Source organism: Chiloscyllium punctatum, chromosome 49, assembly GCF_047496795.1.
Source record: "Chiloscyllium punctatum isolate Juve2018m chromosome 49, sChiPun1.3, whole genome shotgun sequence".
In the NCBI taxonomy this organism is placed as follows: domain Eukaryota; kingdom Metazoa; phylum Chordata; class Chondrichthyes; order Orectolobiformes; family Hemiscylliidae; genus Chiloscyllium; species Chiloscyllium punctatum.
In genome coordinates this window covers 25,678,344-25,703,764 of record NC_092787.1, presented here as the reverse complement: position 1 = coordinate 25,703,764, position 25,421 = coordinate 25,678,344, and the positions used below count along the sequence as shown (strand labels likewise).

General features: G+C 47.0%; 1 protein-coding gene across 1 annotated transcript in view; it reads left to right on the top strand.

The window, feature by feature from the left end:
• Positions 1-10,220: 10,220 nt before the first annotated feature.
• Positions 10,221-25,421, top strand: part of LOC140469431 (inactive phospholipid phosphatase 7) — a 31,771-nt gene continuing 16,570 nt past the window's right edge. Inside the window, exon 1 of the mRNA XM_072565946.1 lies at positions 10,221-10,932. Coding sequence (XP_072422047.1) covers positions 10,338-10,932 — 595 coding nt within the window. The 5' untranslated portion in view covers positions 10,221-10,337. The remainder of the gene's footprint in view (positions 10,933-25,421) is intronic.

Sequence of the window (25,421 nt, the reverse complement as noted above, 5' to 3'; positions counted from 1 at the left end):
AATTACTCCATAGAGTTGCCAGACCTGCTGAGTTCCTCTATCAATTTCTGTTTATGTTTGGTTCAGATCTCCATCATTCACAGTTCTTTGTTTTATTACACATTTTATCAGACCTCCAAATGTTTTTATATGCTAAGTGCCAAGCTTGACATTCGTACAAGTGCACAGATTATCATTTTTCCATCTTATGTGAGATATACTTGGAGAAAAGTCATATTGATTCTACATTAATTATTTGCATTTCATTATTGATATTCATCATAAACCATTGGAAGAGCACTGTTGAAAACCTCTCAAACATGTACTGCCATATTTACAACAACAACTTGTGAAAATCTAAGGGCACAATTTTGAGAAATATTACAAATTACAACAGGTGACATCTCTGCTCCTAGCAGATTTCTAAATCCTGTTAAGAACAAATATATCCAACTTGAGTTTGATGATGGTCTGTACATTGAGCTTATTTGTTTTGGTGTATAGCCAAGCAGACTCAACTCAGCAAGCTTTTGTGACCAGCAGCAAAAGCTCAAGAGGATCATTGTTAGCAGATGGTCTGAGCACATTCTGCTGGTTGCTGACTGAACACCTTTTTTTCTGGTCACACAGAGATAAACCAAGATTTCTACAACTGTAACTTTCAATAGCAAAGAAGTGATTATTCTACATTGGAGTTCAAATTTAAACAAGGTTTACTGTAAATCACACGTCTGGTGACATCTGCTTGCTTCATTGTAGACCCTGCTGGGTCTGTTTTCTTGTCTAACTTCCATCATTTCTGAAATGAAAACCTGCTGCATTCAGGGTGAAACATGTTTGTTCTTTTGAAAGATTGATTGAAAGAAATTCTGAAAAAAAAACCAAATACATTGCGGGTGAGGCCGAAATGTCTGGGCTCTCAAGAGATTTCTTATTTCCTTTTTATAACTTACTTCCCTATTTATCATCAGTAAATTCATTTACCACACATTCGGCCGCTTCATCCATGTCATCGATACAGTTTGTGAATCGTCCCAGCACTGATCCCGTGTTGCTCCACTAGTTGCCAACCAAAGGATGACCCATTTTTACACCTACTCTCTGTTTTCTGTTAGCTAGCCAATCCTCTATCCTTGGTAATTTTGTACCTCCTAGACCATGAACTCTTATTTTATGAAGTAACTTTTGATGTGGCACCTTATCCAATGCCTTCTGGAAATCCAAATACACCCCATTGTCAAAGTTAGAAATGTAAGAGCTCTTATGAGTGAAACAGACGAGCCCCAGAGTGAAATGAGAGCATGAGATTTTATTGTACTTTGTACTTAAGAGTTGGCCCCTCACCAATACTTTTGAAGCCTTCAGAGAGAGGTGAATTTGAATTTGCTCTTCTCCCTTCGCCTACCCCCCCCCCCCCCCACTTCACCTTTGTTGTAGTTTACTCTTTACTTATTATCATTTGTTAACTTGCCAGAATGTGTACTAAACAAAGAGTTGGAATGTTGTGGGCTCTTTTGGTACCATGGTCATCTTCCTGGGTTCAAATCCCAGCTGCTTCCTCAACAGGTCAGATTAAAAAAGAAAAAGGCTTGGTTCTTGTCCCACCTTGGAGTTTTCAAAAGCGAAGAAAAAGATTGAGTTCTTCCCCAATGGTTTGTGGGTGGGCGGGGTTGGAGGGGGCCGGGGGGGGGGGTTAACTTCCGGATGGACAAAGGGAAAGGTAGAAACTGGTGTTGGTGCTAAACTGTAGGTATACAATAAAGCCCCCTTGTAAATGTCTGAAAGTCTTGCTTCCACATGCAGATATCAATTGTTAAATATACACCTCCACTTCCTCTTTATCCACCACCAAAAACAGAAAGTGCTGGAGAAACTCAGCAGGCCTGGTAGCATCTGTGGACAAAAAAATAGAGTTAACTATTAGAGTCCATTAATTTGTCATCAGAAATCGCCTTTATCCAGTTTTAAGCAGTCTAATAGTGTTGCTTTCCATTTAAACTCATAGAGTAATACAGCATGGAAATAGGCCTTTCAGCCCAAACTGGTCCATGCTGACCATGGTGCCCATACAGTTATCTTCCATTGCCCACATTTGGTCCATATCTCTCTAAACCCTTCACATCCACGTACCTATCCAAATGTTTTTAAACGTTGCGATTGTACCTGCCTCAGCTACTTTCTCTGGCCGCTCATTCCATATACACACCATTCTCTGCATGAAGAAGTTGCCCTTCAGGTCCTTCTTAAATCTTTCTCCTCTCACCTTTAACCTCTTGTTTACAATTCCCCATCCCTGGGAAAAAGACTATATGCATTCAACCTATTTATGCCCCTCATGATTTTATACACCTCAATAAGGTCACCCCTTGTTCTCCTAAGTTCCAAGAATAAAGTCCTATCCTGGCCAACCTCTCCCCATAACTCAGGCCTAGTAGTCCTGGCAACATCCTCATTAACCTTGTTTGCATTCTTTCCAGTTTAACTATGTCCTTCCAATAACAGGATGACCAAAACAATACACAATACTCCAAGTGTGGCCTTACCAATGACTTATACAGTGTAACATAACGTCCCAACTCCTATACTTAATGCCTTGACCAATGAGGCCAGCATGCTAAATTTGTGATAACATCAATTTCAAAGGTATCTAAAGAGTTCTGTTTGTTTCAGATGGTGACAGTCAATGAATTTCAGCATTCAGTTAATTTTCAGCAATTTGGGAAGAATACCCCCTAGCACAGAAGTTGCTTCTTAGCACCATTGAAGGGACCTAAGGGCCAACCTTTTCACACAGAGGGTGGTGCATGTGTGGAATGAGCTGCTAGAGGAAATGGTGGAGGCTGGTTCAAGTATATCATTTAAAAGTCCTATGACAGCCCCGCTGTCAGACAGAGAACTGGTCTGTGCGGACCCTGGGACCGACCCGAAGACACCAGAGTGGGGAAATGCTCCCAGCGTGGAGCCAGACAACCACCTCAGCCCTGGGAGGGTCCAGCAGTTTGCCGTCATCACGGGGATGCACACAGCTACCCCAGAGAGGCAAGACCATCAGCAAATGGACAGTGTTAACCTCAAACTGTTAAAATGGGGATAAGAATTGCCAGCATCAATGTGCGTAGCATCAAATCGGCTACGCGATGTGTTTCTACGATGGCCTTCCTGGCCAACGTTAAAGCCGACGTCCTGTTTCTGCAGGAGTGTGGGATACCCCACCTCAGCAGCTACAGGAGATGGTCAAGCTGGTGGGCCCATGGGCCGTCAGTTTGGTCGGGCAGCAATGATAGCCGCGCCTCCGGCCTGGGTGTCCTGTTGAGAGGAGGCAACTTCACCATCTCCGAGGTTAAGGAGGTGGTGGGCGGGCACCTCCTTGTCACCGACGTCATGTACAGGAATGCTCCCCTGAGACTGATTAATGTGTACGCCCCAGTGGGTAAGAGTGAACGGTTGGCCGTCCTGCAGCAGCTTCCACTGTTGCTGGCTACGTCCAGACCGTTCATTCTGGCCGGAGACTTCAACTGTATCATTGATGCAGATGGACGATCTGGCGGTGGGGACAGTAAACTGGACGCCATGTCCAGAGCCCTGATGGACACAGTAAAAGATGCCAAGCTGCACAACGTCTTCAGCACCCCTGCAGATGGAGCGCAGTGTAGATAGACCTGGCCACGGGCAGACGGGTCTATCTGCTCAAGGATAGATGACCTGTTTGTGTCCCGAACGCTCTCAGTCAGATCCACCGACATCAAGCTGGTGTTCTTCTCTGACCACTGCCTCCTGATGGCTGACTGTCATCTACAGGATGAGCAGCTGGCTGGTAGGGGAACGTGGAAGCTGAACACAAAGCTGTTGACCCCGAGAAACATTGAGGATCTCAAGAGGATTACGCAGGTTGGAGAACTGCGAAGCCCCTCTTTGAGTCCCCAGCGGACTGGTGGGAAACAGTAAAAGGGAACATCAAGAGGTTCTTCATCCTCAAAGGTGTCCAGGAGACGAGAGAGAGGCGGGGAAAACTGTCCCAGCTCCAGGAAAGTATGCAGAACCTGCTCCTGCTGCAGATGATGCGGGTCAATGTCACGGAGGACCTCAAGGAGGTAAAGGGCCAGCAAGCCTCGCTCTTTGCCTCGGAGGCCTCCAAGATAATCTTCCGGTCCAGGGTTCACTCGGTGGATCAGGACGAGACATGCTCACGTTTCTTCTTCCAGAAGGTGCACAAAGAGAGCTCTGTGCTCAACAGCCTGAAGGAAGAAAATGGCTCGATTATGTCATCACAGGCTGATGTCATGAGGATCAGCAAATCCTTCTATACCAGTCTATATGACGCGAAACTGACCAACAGTGTGGCCTCCCAGTCGTTCCTGTCCTCTATCACGGAGATCTTAGACGACAGAACACGGGAGAGGCTGGACCAGCTGCTATCTCTGGACAAGCTGAGCAAGGCCCTCGAGTCCTTCGAAAAGAGTAAAACTCCCAGAAGCGACTACTTACCAGTCGAACTCTATTCTGCTCTATGGGACTTGAGTGGCCAGGACCTGCTGGAGGTGTATGTCAGTATGCTTCTGGCAGGTACCATGAGTGAATCCATAAGAAAAGGCATCATCACCCTCATCTACATGCGGAAGGTGGAGAGGGAGGAACTCAGAAATTGGAGACCAATCTCACTATTGAATGCGGATTACAAAATTCTGTCAAAGGTAATCGCCAACCGGGTCAGGTCTGCTCTAGGGTCGGTGATTCACCCCGACCAAACCTGTGCTGCACCAGGCAGGAAGATCGCTGACAGTCTTGCACTCCTCAGGGATACGATCGCCCATGTGCAGGACAGGGGACTGGACACCTGCCTGACCAACCTGGACCAGGAGAAAGCCTTTGACAGGATATCACACACATATATGAGAGATGTTGTCTCTAAAATGGGCTTTGGGGAAGGAATCTGCAATTGGTTCTACACCAACATTGTCAGTGCAGTCTCAAATCAATGGGTGGGAATCAGATAGCTTCCCAGTCAGATCTGGAGTCAGGCAGGGCTGCCCTCTCTCTCCTGCCTTGTTTGTGTGCTGCATAGAGCCATTTGCCAAGTCTATCAGGAAGGATGCGAGCCTGAGAGGGGTGACTATTCCTGGCAGTGGGGGCCTGCAGGTTAAGGCCACCCTGTACATGGATGACGTCGCCGTTTTCTGCTCGGATCCACTGTCCGTGTACAGACTGATGTGCACATGTGACCAGTTTGAATGGGCCTCGGGGGCCAAGGTAAACCGAGGCAAGAACGAGGCTATGCTTTTCGGGAACTCGGCCGACCAAGCCTCGATCCCCTTCACCATCAGGACTGACCAACTGAAGGTGCTGGGTATTTGGTTTGGGGGGGCTGGGGCGTGCGCCAAGTCTTGGGAGGAGCGTATAGCAAAGTGAGGCAGAAACTGGGCAGATGGAAGCTACAGTCACTCTCCATTGCGGGAAAAAAACCTGGTCATCAGGTGTGAGGCACTGTCATTGCTGTTATACGTGGCACAGGTCTGGCCTATTCCCAGAATCTGTGCCGCTGCAGTCACCCGGGCCATCTTCCAATTTATATGGAGATGAAAGGTGGACCGGGTCCGGAGAGACTCGATGTATAAAGATCTGGGCGATGGGGGAAAAATACACCCAATGCCACCCTTATCCTGATGGCCACCTTTGTGTGTGGCTGCATCAAGCTGTGCGTGGATCCCCGGTACACAAACACCAAGTGTCACTACGTACTAAGGTTCTACCTGTCCCCGGTGTTGCGAAGGATGGGCCTGGCCTTGCTGCTGTGGAATGCTCCGAGTAGTTGGACTGTTCCGTATCACCTGTCCTTTGTAGAGAAGTTTGTGAAGAAAAACACCTTTGACCACAAGTCCATCAGGAAGTGGTCAGCACGTAGTGAGCTTGAGACCCTTTGGGAAAAGGAGAGGGTGGATCCTGTCGAGCGGTTCCCTGAGCAGACTGCCAAAGTCATTTGGCAGAATGCCTCATCGCCAGAACTTTCCAACAAGCACCAAGACATGGCTTGGCTGGTGGTGAGAAGGGCTGTGCCTGTGAGATCCTTTATGCACGCCCGGACTCTCAGACGCACCGCACGCTGCCCTCGAAGCGGCTGCGGGGGGGAACGAGACTGTCACACACCTCCTTCTGGAATGTGCCTATGCAGAAGAAGTCTGGAGAGGAATGCAGTGGTGTTTGTCGAGGTTCATCCCGAGCAGCTCCGTGATGTGGGACTCCGTGCTCTACGGTCTGTTCCCAGGGACGCACACCGAGATGAACATCAACTGTGCCTGGAGGATCATCAGCTCGGTGAAGGACGCTCTCTGGGCGGTCCGAAACATGTTGATCTTCCAGCTGAAGGAGTTGACCCCGTCTGAGTGTTGCAGACTGGCACATTCCAAGATCCAGGACTACGTGTTGAGGAATGCGCTGAAGCTCGAGGCATCTGCCGCCAAGGCACGGTGGGGAAAGACCACCGTGTAACGTCTGCCTGCCTAAGCACAGGGGTCTGACGCAATAAGGGTGCTCCGCTGACCCCCCTGCTAAATATGTGGATAGTAATCGTATAGACCTGTATATATGAATGATTACTCTGTCTCTGTATGCCATGAAATTGAATGTTTATGTATGTATGGCATGACCAATTGTACAGATCATCAAAATATTTTATGAATAAAGTATATTTTTGAAATTTAAAAAAATTTAAAAGGCATCTGGATGGGTATACGAATTGGAAGGGTTTAGAGGGGTATGGGCAAAGTGCTGGCAAATGGGACTAGATTAGGTTAGGATATCTGGTCCTGTGCTGTACATCTCTATGACTCTGTGATGGTTTGTACAGATGGAATTTGGAGACACTACAGCGCCAATACAGGTGGGAGGATGAAATGATAGTTTGACGGCTTTACATAGGAGATGTGAACACTGGGAATTTTGAAGGGAAGCTTGTGCGGATTCATAGGACAAACAGATTGAGAAATGTCAACTTCTTGTGACAGTTTGGACGAGTGTTGTGTCAGAAGGAGGTGAATATTTTGTTCATATGTCCAAGATGTGAGCAGTCAATGTTTATTGTCCATTGCCAGTTGCCCCTGGAGAAGGAAGTAATGAGTTATCTTCATGAAATGCTGCAGCCTTTATTGGGAAGATATTCCGACAGCATACTCTCAGTGAAAGAGCATCAGTGTTTTAAGTCAGACGAGGTATTTCCAACTGAGGATAATGTGAGACTTGATGATAAATTCAATGGAACATAGGAACAGAAGTAGGCCATTGAGCCCTTCAAGCCTGTTCCACCATTCAATGAAATCATGGCTGATCTGTAGCTTAACTCCATATACCTGCCTTGGCCCACATCCTTTAATACCTTTGCTTAACAAAAACAAATTTAAGTCAGACTTAATGTTGCAACGAATCCAGCATCCACTGCCATCTGTGGAAGAGAGTTCCAAATATCTTTGTCTGTAGAAGTGCTTCCTAACATCTCTCCTGAATGGTCTGGCCCTAATTCTCAGAGCATGCCCCGAGTTCTAGAATGCCCAACCAAAGGAAATAGTTGATCTTCATCTAGCCTGTTTTTTCCTGTTAGTATCTTGAAGATGTTCATCAGATTACCCCTTAACCTTCTAAAGTCTAGGGAAGACAGACCTAATTTATATAATCTGTCCTCATGACTTAACTCCTCGAGTCCAGGTATCATTCTTGCAAACCTATATTGTACTGCCTCCATGGCCAGTATATACCACTGCTTTTATCCTCTATGCATGGAGAACATTGGGAAAAGCTGCTAACTAATATGTACATCTAACACACACTGTATTTTTCTATTTTAAAAGGCTGTATCCATGTCCTAACCCCTCTACATTTTCACAGCGAGTATTCCATCCAATTACAGCACAGTCTGAAATTCTTTAAAATCAAAACGTTAGCATTTGCTATTTAAAGCAAGTTTCAAAGATGACTCAGCTTATGTATTGGGCAAGTGGATATTGAGGCAGTGACAGTGATTTATTTTTACAGCAGCATGTTTATCATAGTGAGGTTCCTTAGTGTGTGTGTGAGGGTGTGTCATCCACAGCATTCTCAAACCAGTTCAAAACATCAAGAAAAAACTTACATTTACGTTCCACCTATCACTATCATGAGTCGTTATAAAGTGCTTTGGAACTGGTGTTGTATTTTCTGCACTGTAGTTGATGTTACAATTTGGAAACGCAGTAACCAATTCGCACACAGGCAGTTCATTAAAACAGCAATGTGATCATGACCACGATGGCTGGAGTTGGTTGAGAAATACATACTGAGTGAGGACTCTTGTGGTGCAGTGGTAGTGTCCCTACCTCTGAGTCAGGAGGCTGGCTCTAAGTCCCACCTGCTCCAGAGGTGTGTTGTAACATCTCCAAACTGGCTGATTACAAAAAATAAATAAATATTGAGTAGCCCCTCTGCCACGACTATGTTCCTGCCAGAGTGGTCTTGGAGAGGGAACACACAGGCTCCACCAGTACCTGATGCATTTCAAGGGAGGTGGGCACTTGAGGGGTTCAGTGTGCTATCACCCCTGCCAACCACATTGAGATTTACTCCATGCAGTTCCATCATAAACCGTTCCCTCACCACTGGGATGTCATCACATTGGACTATTAGAAAGACAATAGTGAAAACAGAGAAGTATACAGCACAGAAACTTTGCCCCAACTCATATATGCTGACCATGCTCCCAAACTAATCTAGTCCCATTTGCCTACATTTGGCCCAAGTCCCTTTAAAGCTCTATTCATGTACCTGCCCAAATGTCTTTTTAATGTTGTAATTCTTTTTATTGATTTGGTGATGGAGAAAACAGTCAGGGGTGTGCAATCGCTTCTCTGGATACAAAACAATAATAAATAAAATTGAGCAGTCAACACTATTTCCATTTTGAAAATATTAACCACAAGATCGTTCTCAACCAGCTTGTGTGGAAAGAAAGGACCTTGGTCTCATCAGAATAGAAAATGTGCAGTAGGGCATGGCTCTTTCAACACTGACCCTCCGACAGTGCGGCACTCCCTCAGCACTGACCCTCCGACAGTGCGGCACTCCCTCAGCACTGACCCTCCGACAGTGCGGCACTCCCTCAGCACTGACCCTCCGACAGTGCGGCACTCCCTCAGCACTGACCCTCCGACAGTGCGGCACTCCCTCAGCACTGACCCTCCGACAGTGCGGCACTCCCTCAGCACTGACCCTCCGACAGTGCGGCACTCCCTCAGCACTGACCCTCCGACAGTGCGGCACTCCCTCAGCACTGACCCTCCGACAGTGCGGCACTCCCTCAGCACTGACCCTCCGACAGTGCGGCACTCCCTCAGCACTGACCCTCCGACAGTGCGGCACTCCCTCAGCACTGACCCTCCGACAGTGCGGCACTCCCTCAGCACTGACCCTCCGACAGTGCGGCACTCCCTCAGCACTGACCCTCCGACAGTGCGGCACTCCCTCAGCACTGACCCTCCGACAGTGCGGCACTCCCTCAGCACTGACCCTCCGACAGTGCGGCACTCCCTCAGCACTGACCCTCCGACAGTGCGGCACTCCCTCAGCACTGACCCTCCGACAGTGCGGCACTCCCTCAGCACTGACTCTCCGACAGTGCGGTGCTCTATCAGGACTGACCCTCTAACAGTGCGGCACTCCCTCAGCACTGACCCTCCGACAGCGCGGCACTCCCTCAGCACTGACCCTCCGACAGCGCGGCACTCCCTCAGCACTGACCCTCCGACAGCGCGGCACTCCCTCAGCACTGACCCTCCGACAGCGCGGCACTCCCTCAGCACTGACCCTCTGACAGTGCCCACTCCCTCAGCACTGACCCTCCGACAGTCCGGCACTCCCTCAGCACTGACACTCCGACAGTGCGGCACTCCCTCAGCACTGACCCTCCGACGGTGCGGCACTCCCTCGTTTGTCCCTTTATTCAGCTCTTCTTGCGAGTTGTCCTGACCTGAGCCATGTGTACGTTCTGACGATATCTGTGTTTTCTGCGATCCCCGGAGCGGAGCATCCTCTTGGCGCTTTCTCCCACTCACCCCAGAGGTCCCTGCCCACCGCTTCGAGGAAGTGTGTTGGACCTTGCTGCAGCACCATTGCATTGAGTTGTGCTCCCAGAGGATCCCTGCAGCCGGTGTAGAACTACAGTACCCACAATGCCCTGGGAACACCGCAGCTGGGCCCGGGAGATTGCCGCGAGGTCGCCGTCTCGGATTGGCTCCCCAGCCAGGTGCACGGGCGCGGCCGCTGATTGGCTGCCGGCTGCGTTGAGTCCGTTGGAGCACGTGCAGCTGTCGTCGCGGTGGGGGGGCTCTCCTTGGCTCGCGATGCTGGGCCGTTTGAATGTATCCAGCAGCTGCAGCGCGCCCGCAGCGACGCCGAGCCCAGCCTCCATTGTCGGAGCCTCTGCAAAGCGGAGCGCGTGCGCGCCAGCCCGCCAGCGAGAGAAGGGAGCAGCCATGCCCGTGCAGCGGGGCCGATCGCGCGCCAGGGAGAGGGACAACGTCCTCAACCGGCCCGAGTTCATGTCCCTGACCCAGGCCGCGAGGGGCCCTCAGGAGGGGCGGGCTTCGCTGAGGAGGGCCAGCGGGCAGCAGCCGCCGCAGCCGCCGCAGCAGCAGCAGCAGCCCCCCTTGGCAATCGAGGGCAGGGAGTACCCACCGCTGCCCGAGGAGGACTGCATGCAGCTCAACCCGTCGCTCCGGGGGATCGCCGTCAACTCGCTGATGGCCATCGACATCTGCCTGTCCAAGAGGATCGGGGTCTGCGCCAGCAGCTCCTCCGCCTGGAGCAGCGCCAGGCCCATCGTCAAACTCATCGGGGTGACCGGCCACGGGGTGCCCTGGATCGGGGGCACCGTCTTCTGTCTGACCAAGAGCAGCACAGCAGCCGGGCAGGAGGTCATCTTCAATCTTCTGTTCGGTGAGGATTAGGGGGGGTGGAGGGCTCAGGTCAGGCCCAAGGCTTCCTCATGCCAAGACAACTCAACTGGTCACCACCTATAAACCAATGAAAGACACTATCGTTGGCTATCTCACTGCAGACCCCCATATAGCCACTGGAGATGTTGTGGGTGGGTCTTGTGATGGGGGGGGGCAGGTGAAGGAGGAACATCTTTTTCATATTTGTTGGCTGGGTTGGACAGGATAAATAGACAAGGGCATTCCTGTTGAACGGTTTTTGCCCGAAACGTTGATCTTCCTGCACCTCGGATGCTGCCTGACCTGCTGTGCTTTTCCAGCTCCACTCTGATCTAAACTCTGGTTTCCAGCAACTGCATTCCTCACTTTTGCCTAAATAGATGTCCTTACCCTGGGGTCGGGGAGTCCAGAACTAGAGGGCACAGGTTTAGGGTGAGAGGGGAAAGATATAAAAGAGACCTAAGGGGCAACGTTTTTCACACAGAGGGTGGTACGTGTATGGAATGAGCTCCCAGAGGAAGTGGAGGAGACTAGTACAATTACAACATTTTTAAAAGGCATCTGGGTGTGTATATGAATAGGAAGGGTTTAGAGGGATTTGGGCTGGGTGCTGTCAGGTGGAACTAGATTGGGTTGGTGTGGACGAGTTGGACCGAAGGCATTCCGCACGGAAACAGACCCTATGACAGTTAAGAGCCATACAGCACGGGAACAGACCCTTCAGCTCAAGCCGAACATAATCCCAAACTAAAGTAGTCACGCCAGCCCGTTCGTGACCCCTGTCCCTCCAAACTTTTCCCACGTCAGCCACATTGCTGACAGCCTGGAGTCACCTTTAGGGTCAGGATGGTAGATCTGGTTCACTATACATTACTGTTACCATAAAGGGCATTCATGAGCCAGGTGGGTTTGTCTGGCAATCAACAGCAGTTTCATGGTTATCGTTAGATGCTTATATCCATATTTTTAAAAAAATTAATCCAAATTCTACAATAGGGAGTTGTTGGAAGGGATTCTGAGGGATAGGATTTATATGCATTAATTAGGGATAGTCAGCAAAAGTCATAGAGATGTACAGCACAGAAACAGACTCTTTGGTCTAACTTGTCCATGCTGACCAGATATCTTAATCTGACCTAGTCCCATTTGGCTCATGTCCCTCTTAAACCCTTCATATTCATGTCCCTATCAAGATGCCTTTTATATGTTGTAGTTGCACCAGCATCCACCACTTCCTTTGGCAGCTGGTTCCATACACACACACCACCCACAGTGTGATCCCTTAGGTCCCTTTTAAATCTTACCCCTCTAATCTTAAATCTTTTCTCTCTAGTTTTGGACTCTCCCACCCTAGGTAGAAGACCTTGGCCATTCAACCTAGCCATGCCCCTCATGATTTTATAAATCTCTAAAAGGTTTATAACCTGTGTAACTCCTCAGCCTCTGATGCTGTGGGGCAAACAGCCCCAGCCTATTCAGCCTCTCCCTATAGCTGAAATCCTCCAACCCTGGCAACATCCTTGTAAATCTTTTCTGCACCTTCTCAAGTTTAGCATCTTTCCTGTAGAATTGTATGTAATGTTCTAAATGTTGCCTCACCAATGACCGATATAAATATAACATGACCACCCAACTCCTATACTCTATGTTCTGACCAATAAAGGCAAGCGTGCCAATGCCTCCTTCACCACCCTGTCAACCTGTGACTCTACTTTAAAAGAACTATCTACTTGCACCCCTAGGTCTCCATTCAGCAACACTCCCCATTAACTGGGCAAGTCCTGCCCTGGTTTGCCTTACCAAAATGACTAGGTTAGACTGAGATGTCTGGTCACTGTGAATGAGTTGGACTGAAGGGTTTGTTCTGTGCTGTGTGACTATGACAGGGTTTAAACTTGGGTCCCCTGGGCATTACAAAGATCTCTGAGGTAATAGTCTAGGAATAATGGCCTTAGGTTATCACCTATCATAGGGAACTACCTCCATGTGAGTGCCTGTTGTTTCTTTGTATCATCTTTGTTTAAAAGGCCTGCAGACTTTGCATAGCAATCCTTCACAACGTCCCTCAAGCTCTTCTCCTTTGGTCTATCCTCTACAAAGACTACCTCGCTCAGCAGAGTTGACATCTTGACCACTGGAAGAGATAATAAAACTGGGGAGAGGAAAGAAAAATCGTCTGATCACACCAGACAGAAGTGTGGGACTTGTCTGGTGGTAGGGACTCAATGGACCAAATGGCCCCTTCTGTACTGTCTAATTCTATGAGGCCCTTTGTCCTATCGGGTCTGCACTGCCAGAAACAACTCTAAAAATCTAGAGCGGTTCCACTTTCCAACACTAGGCCTACAGCCTAGGATGTTATGACACTGGTTGCTTATCCACCTACCTTTGAGAAGTTGGGAGGTTTCCCGCCTCAATCCCCTCCTAGGCAGAGGATCTCTGCCATCCTCTGGGTGAGAAATGTTCTCCTCAAATCCCCTCTCAACCTCCTACATTTCACCTAGAAATGATGGCCCCTTGTTAGCAACTGCTTCATATCCACACTGTCTAACACCCTCATAACCGTGTACATCTTACATATCGCAGATGGGAGTGTGCTGTGGGGGACTGTGAGAAATACAAAAGTAGTGTTTTGATGCGGGTGTATAAATGTACAAATTCTGGTGAACACAATGAGCCATGTAGCAAGATGATGGTGAATAGATGGAGTATCTCAAAGATGGCTTAAGATTGGTGAGATCTGGGCACTTCACCTTTTAAGGATATAAAGGCTTCAAAGATAGGAAGGAAAACAGGCAGGTGGGCTTGTTGTGCGAGTTGGGAAGATATTGGGTGGCATGGTGTCTCAGTGGTTAGCACTGCTGCCTTGGCGCCAGGGACCCAGATTCAATTACACCTTCTAGTGACTGTGCAAACTCCACACAGACATCTCCCCGTGTCTGCATGTGTTACCTCCCACAGCCCACAGATGGGCCAATGAGCTGAGAAGTGGCAGATGGAGTTTAATTCAGATAAATGCCAGGTGTTGCAATTTGGGAAAGCAAATCTTAGTAGGTCTTATACACTTAATGGTAAGGTCCTAGGGAGTGTTGCTGAACAAAGAGACTTTGGAGTGCAGGTTCATAGCTCCTTGAAAGTGGAGTCGCAGGTAGATAGGATTGTGAAGAAGGCGTTTGGTATGCTTTCCTTTATTGGTCAGAGTATTGATTACAGGAGTTGGGAGGTCATATTGTGGCTGTACAGGTTAGGCTACTGTTGGAATATTGCGTGCAATTCTGGTCTCCTTTGTATCGGAAAGATGTTGTGAAACTTGAAAGGGTTCAGAAAAGATTTACAAGGATGTTGCCAGGGTTGGAGGATCTGAGCTACAGGGAGAGGCTGAACAGGCTGGGGCTGTTTTCCTTGGAGCGTCGGAGGCTGAGGGGTGACCTTATAGAGGTTTACAAAATTATGAGGGGCATGGATAGGATAAATAGACAAAGTCTTTTCCCTGGGGTCGGGGAGTCCAAAACTAGAGGGCATAGGTTTAGGGCGAGAGGGGAAAGATATAAAAGAGACCTAAGGGGCAAAGTTTTCATGCAGATGGTGGTACGTATATGGAATGAGCTGCCAGAGGATGTGGTGGAGGCTGGTACAATTGCAACATTTAAGAGGCATTTGGATGGGTATATGAATAGGAAGGCTTTGGAGGGATATGGGCCGGGTACTGGCAGGTGGGACTAGATTGCGTTGGGATATCTGGTCAGCATGGACCAAAGGGTCTGTTTCCATGCTGTACATCTCTATGACTCCATGTGCAGGTTAGGGTGGATTGGCCATGCTCAATTGCCCATAGTGTGTAGGCTAGGTGGGTTAGTGATGGTAAATGTAGGGTTACAGAGGTCAGGTGAGGAAGGAGTTTCCTGTTGGAGGGTTAGTGTGGACTCAGTGAGCCAAATGGCTTGCTTCGGCAGTATTGGGATTCTTTGATTGTAGAGGTGGAAAGACCTAATGGTTTGAGGGGCCAAGGACAGAGTCCATTTGATAAGGATAGAAAAGCACAAACGAGGGGATCAGGTTCCAGGGTTCCTGGGTCAACATCCCAGAATTCCCTCCCTCAGGATATTGTGGATCTATCTACAGCAGGTGGACTGCAGCAGGTCAAGAAGGCAGCTCACCCCCACTTTCTCAAGGGGTAACTAGGGACGGGCAATAAATACTGGGACCATCCAGTGGCACCCATGTCCCATGAGCAAATAAAAGAGAACTTTGAGACATCCAAGGAGTATAGATTGGTGAGACTGGGGGGATTTTTGGATGATATTGATGTCAAGGGAATAGAGGGGGAGGAATTTCTGAGATGTCCTCAGCAGGACCTCCATTGTCACTGAGTTCCTAGTGCAATCAAATGGAGGTATTGCTGGGGCTGAGTACAAGTGGAACATGTATCGTAGAGATCTACAGCACAGAAAACAGGACCTTCAGTCCATCATGCCTGTGACTGCCACCTAACTATTCTACCCTATTTTCCAGTACTTGACCATTGGAAACCCAAGGCTGAGAACAATCATCACAAGTATGGTTCAGAAATGAAGAAGATCAAGGAATAATCGACAGCCAAAGGGTACTAATGTTTCAAGGGGGATGAGGAGGGACCAAACCAGGATAAAAATGGGGCCAGAAATTGGCTGGAAAAGAGCTAGGGAAACTGGCAATAGCCTGGTTCCAGCAAACCATGAGGTTGTGGACAGTGACCATCCAGGAGAATCTATTGAAATGAAATAAAGAGAGTGTCCTTACTCTCACTACATCAGACAGTGTCTGCACTATACTTTGTGAGGGGTGGTGACCAGGAAGTGACTGGTAAAGGCAGGATGTGTGAATAGATGATGAATGTCAGAAGGTACCCCAAGAATCTTCTCCGGATTTATAAATAGTAAGTGAGTGGTCAGAGGTCTTTCGGAGACAATAACAGTGATACATTTTTTGATGCTCAGAGCGCACAATTCAGCAAATACTTTGCATTGATGTTCAACGTTGTCTCAGATGGCTGACCAGATCCTTGAGATTGACCAAGGTAGTCCTGGGATTGAAGGGTTTAAGCTGCAAGCTTTGGGTGGAGATGCTGGGACTGCTCTCCTCTGGAGCAAAGGAGAAGGAGTTGCGATTTGATCGAGGGTTCAGGATTCTGACAGACGTGAGACAGAAGAGAACTGGTTCTAAAACTTGCAGGAGCAAGGACCAGAAGATGAAGAGTAAAGATCTTTGGACACGGCCACCCATTATAACACTGAAGACACTTGGCCTGGGCACTGGGGAGATCTCACTTACTGTTCTTAACAATAGTGCCCGCAGACTCTTCATACCTGCTGAGGAGCACCGGCTTTGGCGTCCAAACAACACAGTCCTGCAGCGCTACCCCTCCGACAGTAAGGCGCTCCCTCAGTACACAGGGAGCTTGAATACTTGGTGTAGAAACAGTAGTTATTCTGCTTTGTATAATTTGGCGGGAGTTGGTTTTGAACAACATAATGCTAATGTTTCAGACAGTTCGACACCATCTGTTATTTGGTGGAGCTGACAAAAAGCATGGCCAGACATTGTCTGTTGGGAATAAGATCCTAAATCCAACATGTGGTTTGATAATTTCCATCTGAGTCCTTTTTGCCGATGAATGAGGAACAAAGATTTCTAACATCAACATTTACAAAACAGCCCATGTTATTTCTGACTGTTAAACCCATTGAAGCATTGAATCGAGTCAGTGCAGAGGACCTGTCCCCACAGCCAGGAGGCTCAGGAACCACAGTGTGCAATTATAATTGGACAAGGAACTGGAGGAAAAGGAGATGAGAAACTCTTTGAAACAATGTGTTGTGATTTGGAATGTGTTATTTGGAAGAGCGGTAACGTAGGATTCAATAGGAATCATGCATATAGCACAGCAGCAGGGTGGCTCAGTGATTAGCCCTGCTACTTCACTGCACCTGGGACCCGTGTTCGATTCTAGCCTTGGGCAACCGTCTGTGTGGAGTATGCACATTCTCCCTGTGTCTGCGTGCGTTTCTTCTGGATGCTCTAGTTTCCTCCCATCGTCTAAAGATGTGCAGGTTAGGGTGAATTGACGATGCTAAATTTCCCCATAGTGTCCAGGGATGTGCAGGCTAGATGGGATAGTCATGGGAAAATACATGGTCATGGGGAAATGTTGAGAGGTAGTTCTGGTTGGGATGCTGTTTGGAGCGTTGGTATGGACTCAATGATCTCTTTCCACATTGAATTGATTCTATGACTGGAATTAAACATGCATGATGTGGGGAAAGAGCAGCAGACTGGAGATCTTACTAACCGCCAGCACAGGATTGATGGAATGAATGGCCTGTGCTGCATTTCACATGTTTAAGTTCACTTCTGTTTTTTGGAAGCGCTGATGAATTGGGGCAATGGTCTGTATTTGTTCTGTGCTCACTGTCTCATGGCTTATCAACTTCCCCCTGGTCATTGAAACATCCCAGATGCAGTGAAGATTTGACAGGGTGGATGCAGAGAGGTTGCTTTTCCCTGTGGGAGAATACAACTGGGGGCATCAGTTCAGAGTAAGGGGTCGCCTCTTCAAGACAGAGGTGAGGAGGAATTTCTTCTCCGAGGGGAGTGAATAGGTGGAATTCTTTGCCATTTAGTATGATCATGGCTGATCATCCAATCCAGTCCCCTGTTCCTGGACCCCCCATACCCTTTGATCTCTTTAGCCCTAAGAACTCTATCTAACTTCTTGAAAACATTCAGTGTTTGTCCTCCATCATTTTCTGTGGCAAAGAATTCCGCAGACTCTTCCCTCTCTGGGGGAAAGTGAGGACTGCAGATGCTGGAGATCAGAGCTGAAAATGTGTTGCTGGAAAAGCGCAGCAGGTCAGGCAGCATCCAAGGAGCAGAAGAATCGACGTTTCGGGCATGAGCCCTTATTCCTGAAGAAGGGCTCATGCCCGAAACATCGATTCTCCTGCTCCTTGGTTGCTGCCTGACCTGCTGCGCTTTTCCAGCAACACATTTTCACCTCTCTGGGGGAAGACAATGCTTCTCAAACATTGGATCAATGGACCTGAAATGTTAATGCATTGAGTATAACCAGTGAGGGAATATGGGGGAAAAGGCAGGAGCCTGGAGTTGAGAATGATCAAATCACCCATGATCTCATTGAGTAGCAGAGAGGACTCTGCTGAATGGCCTACTGCAGCACCTGGGTTCTATCGTCCTACCTCTCCCAACTGAGTGATGCTGTGTCTACATAGTGGGGGGTCAAACCTCATAGACTGTAATCTCTACTGATGGAATGTTCCTCCTCCTAATTGCCCTCCGTAACGCTCCCACGACATTGTGTGCTGAATGCATATAACAATTAGTGCTGAGAGCTGTACCTTCTGGACTCTGCAGTAAACAGGTTCAGTGTAAACTGATAGGTTACGGATTGGGAGCGTCTTTTAATAAACCTGCTGTCACTGCACTAGGCTGAGGGATAGAATGGAGTAGCCCCAGGGCTGAAGCCACAGCAAACACAGCAGCCTGATCAAACCTGAAGTTTATAAAGTTGACATTAACAGATTCATATTTTAATTAACCTGGTTAAATTAAGCATGAGTTAACATTTAATTTAACCAGTGACATTAACCCAATAAATAAAAGAGAGAATCGTGGACACAGGAGATCTGAAAAGAACAAGCAGGTCTGGTAGCAATCTATGGAAAGAGAGTAAGAGAGAGAGAGTTAATGTTTCAGGTCCAGTGATCCAATGTTTGAGGAGAAATGTCTTCACCAAAAGAGTGGGGAGCCTGTGGAATTCTCTGCCACAGAAAGTAGTGGTGGATGAAACATTGAATGTTTTCAAGAAGGAGTTAGATTTAGTTCTTAGGGCTAAAGGGATCAAAGATTATGGAGGGAAAGCAGGAACAGGGGGCTTGAGTTGGATCATCAGCCATGATCATATTGAATGGAGGAGCAGGCTTGAAGGGCCGAATGACCAATTCCTGCTTCTGTTTTCTGTTTCTACTCATAGATGCAAAGCTTCCTTTTATCAATGTAGCACTTTCTCGCAACATTTTAAAGAAGACCCTTGTATAGTGGTGATACAACTGGATCTAACAACCCAGACCCCAGTTGTTAGTCTGGGTCCTAACAACCCCAGACTAATGTTCCAGGGGCATAGGTTCAAATCCGACCAGAGCAGATTCTAAAATTTGAAATCAATAAAAATCTGTAACCACTATCAATTGTTATTTTGCAAAAAACCTATCTGTTTCACTAAGGTCCTTTAGGGAAGGGAAATCTGTCATTCGCAACTCCATGTGACTCCCAGACCCACAGGAATGTAGGTGACTCTGAGCAATCAGGGAGGGACAATAAATTCTGGCCTAGCCAGTGAACACCCACATACTGTGAATGAATGAAAAAAAGCAACCATTTGAGCAGATTTTGGAGTGTGGCATTGTTAGATTGTGTAAGAAATATGGCAAGCTGCAGTAAATTTGGAAAGGCAAAGGAGCTTAGGTTAAATAATATCATCAAAAAGACAGTGTCTCCTGCAATTCAGCATTGCAGGGGCTGGTCTGAACGATCTCTGGTCCTAGAGTCATTAAGTCATACAGCACAGAAACAGACCCTTTGGTCCAACTATTCCATGTTCCTAAACTAAACTAGTCCTGCCAGCCTGCATTTGGCCCATTTCCCTCCAAACCTTTCCTATTCATGTACTTATCCAAATGTCTTTTAAATGTTGAAACTGTACCCACATCTACCATCGCCTCTGGAAATTCATTCCACACACGAATCACCCTCTGTGTAAAAAAACATTGCCCCTCATGTCCCTTTTAAATCTTTCTCCACTCACCTTAAAAATATGCCCCTTAGTTTTGAACTCCCCTAGCCTGGGGAAAAGACCCTTGCTACTCACCTTATATATGCCCCTCATGATTTTATAACTTCCTCATCCTCAACCCCCTACACTCCAGTGAAAAAAGCCAGATATGCTCAAGTCTGGGATTTGAACTCTCAAGCTTCAGATTGAGTTGTGTGAGTGTGTAGCACACTAAGTTATACACTATGATTGGAGGAAGGTCAATATCTCAGCTCAAAGTCAGGTGTTAGACCTCAGCTGGAGTATTGTGTCCAGGTGTGGGCGTTACTTAATAGGAAAGACGTGAACACATTGGAAAGAGTGCAGAAGTAGTTTATATGAATGGTCCCAGGGGATGAGAAATTTCAATGATAAGGATAGATTAGACTATAGATTAGGTTAGATTGAAAAAGCTGGGAGTGTTCTCCCTGGAGAGAAGAAGGAAGACAGGAAATCTGGTGGAGGTTTTCAGAGTCATGAGTGGGCTGGACAGACGAGATAGGGAGAAATGTTTTCCACTTGTAAAAGGATGTAAATTGAAAGTGATCTGCAAACAAAACAAGGGTAATGTGAAGAAAATATTTTTCCTTCAGTGCCTTGGACTGTAATGGAGGCAGGTTCAATTGAAACATTCAAGAGAGGCATTGGATTTGGATTGAAATTGCACAGGGGATATGGGGGAAAAGGTGCTAGGTGATGATGCTCATTTGATGAGCTGGTGCAGGCACGATAGGCTGAATGACTCCTGCGCTGTGCCACTCTGTGATTCTATGAAGTCTATGTACATGGTGAACAGATGCAGGCCTTCCCTACTGGTCATTTTGATGGATGGTTCATTGTGTGTCGTACCCAGTGATTTTGGTTTGGTGAGCTGCAGTTAGTGCTGTGCTATGCCTGACGGTTAGTGGGAAGTATACCTTTCAGAGTCATGCTGCATGTGACCTGAGGGTACGAAGGTCTCCGATTCCATCTTAGCCCAGGATCACTTGAAGCATGACACTCTGCTGGAAGCACACTGTTATGTTATTAATATAATTGTTCAATGTTAGCCCAAACATTTATGTGTCTGAGAAATTTAATGCTTGGATGTAATAGTTAACTAGAATAAATGCTTGTTGGAATCTTCATAACCAAAATATCTGCTAGTTTCTTATGTAACAAGGGTGGCCCAATGGTTAGCACAGCTGCCTCACAGTGCCAGGGACCAGGTTCAATTCCATCCTCTGGCAACTGTCTGTACGGAGTTTGCACATTCTCGTGTCTGCGTGGGTTTCCTCCGAGTGCTCTGGTTTCCTCCCGCAGTCCAAAGATTGGATTGATTAGGTAGATTGACCATACTAAATTATGCTAAATTCATTCTCTACCTATGTTCACCCAGGGGAAAGTGAGGACTGGAGATCAGAGTCGAGAGTGTACTGCTGGAAAAACACAGCAGGTCAGGCAGCATCCGAGGAGCAGGAGAATCGATGTTTCGGGCATAAGCCCTTCATCAGGAATGAGGCTTGTGGGTCAGGGTTGAGAGATAAATGGGAGGGGGTGGGGTTTGGAGAAAGGTAGCTAAGAAAGCAATAGGTGGATGATGGTGAGGGCGAAGGTGATGGGTCGGGGGGGGAATGATGGACAGGTTCGGAGGGCGGTGCCGAGTTGGAGGCTTGGGGCTGGGATAATGTTGCGGGGAGGGCAAATGAGGAAGCTGTTGAAATCCACATTTATCTGTGTTCACCTATTCCTACCTCTCAACCCTGCATCCTCCCTCACCTGATTTCCCAACCCCCCTATCTTTGCAGCTCCCCTTACACCCACCCTCCAACCCTGAAGAAGGGATACACCCGAAACTTGACTTCCCCACCTACTGATGCTGCCCTGGTTTGCTGTGTTCTTCCAGCCTCCTGCCTGTCTACCTTGGATTCCAGCATCTGCAGTTTTGTTGTCTCTAATCATGCTAAATTCCCCCATAGTATCCGGGGGGAAGGGGGGGGGGGGGGGGTGAAGCTGGGTAGCTCTTCAGAGGGTTCGGAGGGAGGTTTACACATTGAGAGCTGGAATGAGTGGGTTGTTTTGAGGAAAGGCTGGATATACTGAGTTTATTGCCACTGGAGTTTAGAGAGTGAGGGATAATTGAAGTGTGTAAGATCCTGAATGGTCTTGATGAGGTCAGAGAATCATGGAGGTCTGCACAGAGTTCTTTGGTCCATTGAGGCTGTGCTGGCTTATATATTTTATTCCCAGTTTCCAGCACTTTGGCCCAGAGCCGAGTATGCTGAATATGTTTCCCCTCCGAATTAGATTTTGGGATTAAATTTTGGAATTAGATTAAGATTTTATTGTCACAAGTACTCAGGTACAGGGATATAGGAGGACAGTGAAAAGTGTACAATGTCGCCATTCCTGCTGCCATCTTAGGTACAAAGGTACCTAGATACAAAATCTCAGGTACAAAGGAGAAAAATAAGGAAATACAGTTAAAAGTTCAACATTAAAGTCTTTCTTAGATTGCAGCAGAAAAGTAAAGAAATAAAGTTAGAAATTCAACATTACAGTGTGAAATAACTGCACAGAGGCTAGTATCCTGTCATCACGTCACCCTTTATGCTGGCTGTGACCAGTCAGCTCAGAGCCAGTCCCCAGACTGAGGGGTGACCTTATAGAGGTTTATAAAATCATGAGGGGCATGGATAGGGGAAATAGACCCAGGGTGGGTAAGTCCAGAACTAAAGGGCATGGATTTAAACTGAGAAGGGAAAGATTTAAAAGGGACCTAAGGGGCATTTTTTTTCACTCAGAGGAAGGTATGTGTATGGAATGAGCTTCCAGGGAAGTGATGGAGGCTGGTACAATTACAAAACTTAAAAGGCATCTGGATGGGTATATGAATGGGAAGGGTTAAGAGGGATATGGGCCAAATGCTGGCAAATAGGACTAGATTAAGTTAGGATATCTGGTCAGCATGGATGAGTTGGACCAAAGGGTCTGTGTCTGAGTGGTACATCTCCAACAACGGTGAAGCAGGCCTACTTTTGCTGCTGTTTTATTTGTTCATTATAATGTCAAGCGGCCTGCTCACAATGGTTAGGTTTTAAAACATTGATCACCCTTTTCTTTGTTGGGTGTGTGAGCTGATGGAACTGTGGGTGAGTGTATCAATGAATGAGGGGCTCCACTATCTCATGAAATACTGAGATTAAATGATTTAGAACGAAACAAGACAAAAACTGAGGAGGAATATGTATTAACATGGGTGAATTAGAGTGAATTCATGTACAGAAACAACAACAAATATGAGGGAAAGAAAGAAGGGAATGATAAATAGAAGAAAATCTAGAAGGACGTTTAAATATTGATATTTCCAGCAACAATTTGCTACAAGATGGAATGGAACCACACATGTTTAATTATTCACTTTCTCGGCGTGAAAGATTGATCAATGAACTTTAACAGTTATCAATAATAAAAACAGCGATTGTAGGAGAAACTTAGCATCCGTGGAGAGAGAAACAGAGTTAACGTTTTGAGTTTACGTGACTCTTCTTTGGAACTAATAGGAGCTGGAAAATTCTGGCTTTAATGCTTTTATTAACAAATATCGTGTCATTAGTTAGACACTTCTGTTGTTAACTGTGGAAATTAACTTTTTTTCTGGAGGGTTTAATGGCCAATTAATTCACAACAGCTTGCATTTATATAGTGCCTTTAGAATCATAGAGAGGTACAACACGGAAACAGACCCTTCAGTCAACTCATCCTTGCTGAGCAGGTATCTCAACCTAAAATTTTCCAAGGCCCTTCACAGGAACATAATAAAACAGGAGCCAAAATGAGGGATTAGAAACATAAGAGAAGTTTTAACAATTATCTTAAAAGATGAAAGCAAAGTAGACAGATCTCTGGATGAAAATTCAGTGCTTGTCCCTAAATGCACCCAATTATAGTTATGAATGGTGGATTGATGAAAACCAAAAATTCCTCAAGAGGCTAGAATTGGAGAAATGTGGGTGGGCAGAGGGTTGTGGGGCTGGAGATTACAGAATGGGAAATGACATGGCAGGATAGAGGGATTTGAAAACAAGGTGGTTTTCACATCAAGAGAGGATCAGAGGTGGCATAGGAGCTCAGTGGATGTCAGCTAGTGGTATTTGGTGACACGGGGAAAAGTGTGTTGTAAAATCTGCACTGTTTCACCTGAGCATCGAGGCTGAGTCTGTGTTTCTGAGGTTCTCTGGAGCCACAGTGTCTGTTATTGAAGGCAGTATCTGCTGACACCAGGCACCGCTACCAACTGGAAGCAAACCACCAGCAATGCCCATACATAGACCTCGGATACTGTGTGTGCATACTCTTCTGACACTCTGTGTGTGTGTAGATTTCTGATACAAAAAACACAAAGAACTGTGGTAACTGGCAATCAGAAATAAAAAGAGAAATTGCTGGAGAAACTCAGCAGATCTGGCAGCATCTGCAGAGAGAGAAACAGAGTTAACATTTTGAAGTCCAGTGACCCTTTTTTAGAAATGATGGTAGCTAACAAAAGGTTGGTATATGTGATGAAGATGGGATGGGGGAGGTGGGGAGGGGTAAATGAAAGGTGGAGACAGAGCCCAGAGAGAGAGAGAGAGAAATACACTTGGGCAGACAGAGGCCTGAGTAAAGGTCAGCCTGAGGGAATGGATTGCTGTTAATGGGGATCATTAGTAGCTGACAATGGGTTGGTTAATGGTAGCAGCCCATGTGATGATACACATTCCCTTCCCCTCCCTTGTTCACCTTCCGCAGGGGTTAGTCCATCCGAAACATCCTGGTCCATTCTTCCTTCACTTCCGCACCTTCTCCTGCAACCACTGAAGGTATTATACTTGTCCATTTACCTCCTCAATATCCAAGGACCCAAACATACCTTCCAGGTGAAGGAGCACTTTACCTGCACTTCTCACAATCTAGTCTACTGCACTTGCTTACCACAATGTGGTCTCCTCTACTTTGGGGAAACAAAGCATAGACTGGGTGATTACTTCACTGAACACCTACGTTCTGCCCATAAAAATGACACTGAGCTTCCAGTTGCCTGCCACTTTAACACAACACCCTGTTCCCAGCCAACATCTCGGTGTCTCAGGCTTGCTCCAGTGCTCTGGTGAAGCTCAGCACAAACTGGAAAAACAGCACCTCATTTTCTGCTTTGGAACTCTGCTGGCTCTGGACTCAATATCGACTTCAACAATTTTAGGGCTTGTGAGATCTTCTACCATGTCCTTACCCTAACCCCACACACCAAGCCTTGTTATCACATGGGCTGCTCTCACAAACAGCTAATGGCCCCCATTAGCAGTGATCCACTTTCCTAGGATGACCTTTTACCCATCTTTGTCTGCCCAACTGTTTCACTTTCTCTGGGCTCTATCACCACCTATCATTTACCCCTCCCCACTTTCCCCACCCCACCTTCAGCATTTATACCAAGCCTTTCCCAGCTACGAATTCTGAGGAAGGGTCACCGGACACGAAGCGTTAACTCTGATTTCTCTTCACAGATGCTGCCAGACCTGATAAGCATTTCCAGACTTGAATACCACGTGTATATAGAGGTTTGTTGACTATGTGTACACTTCTGATATTGTGGGCTCAGAGAT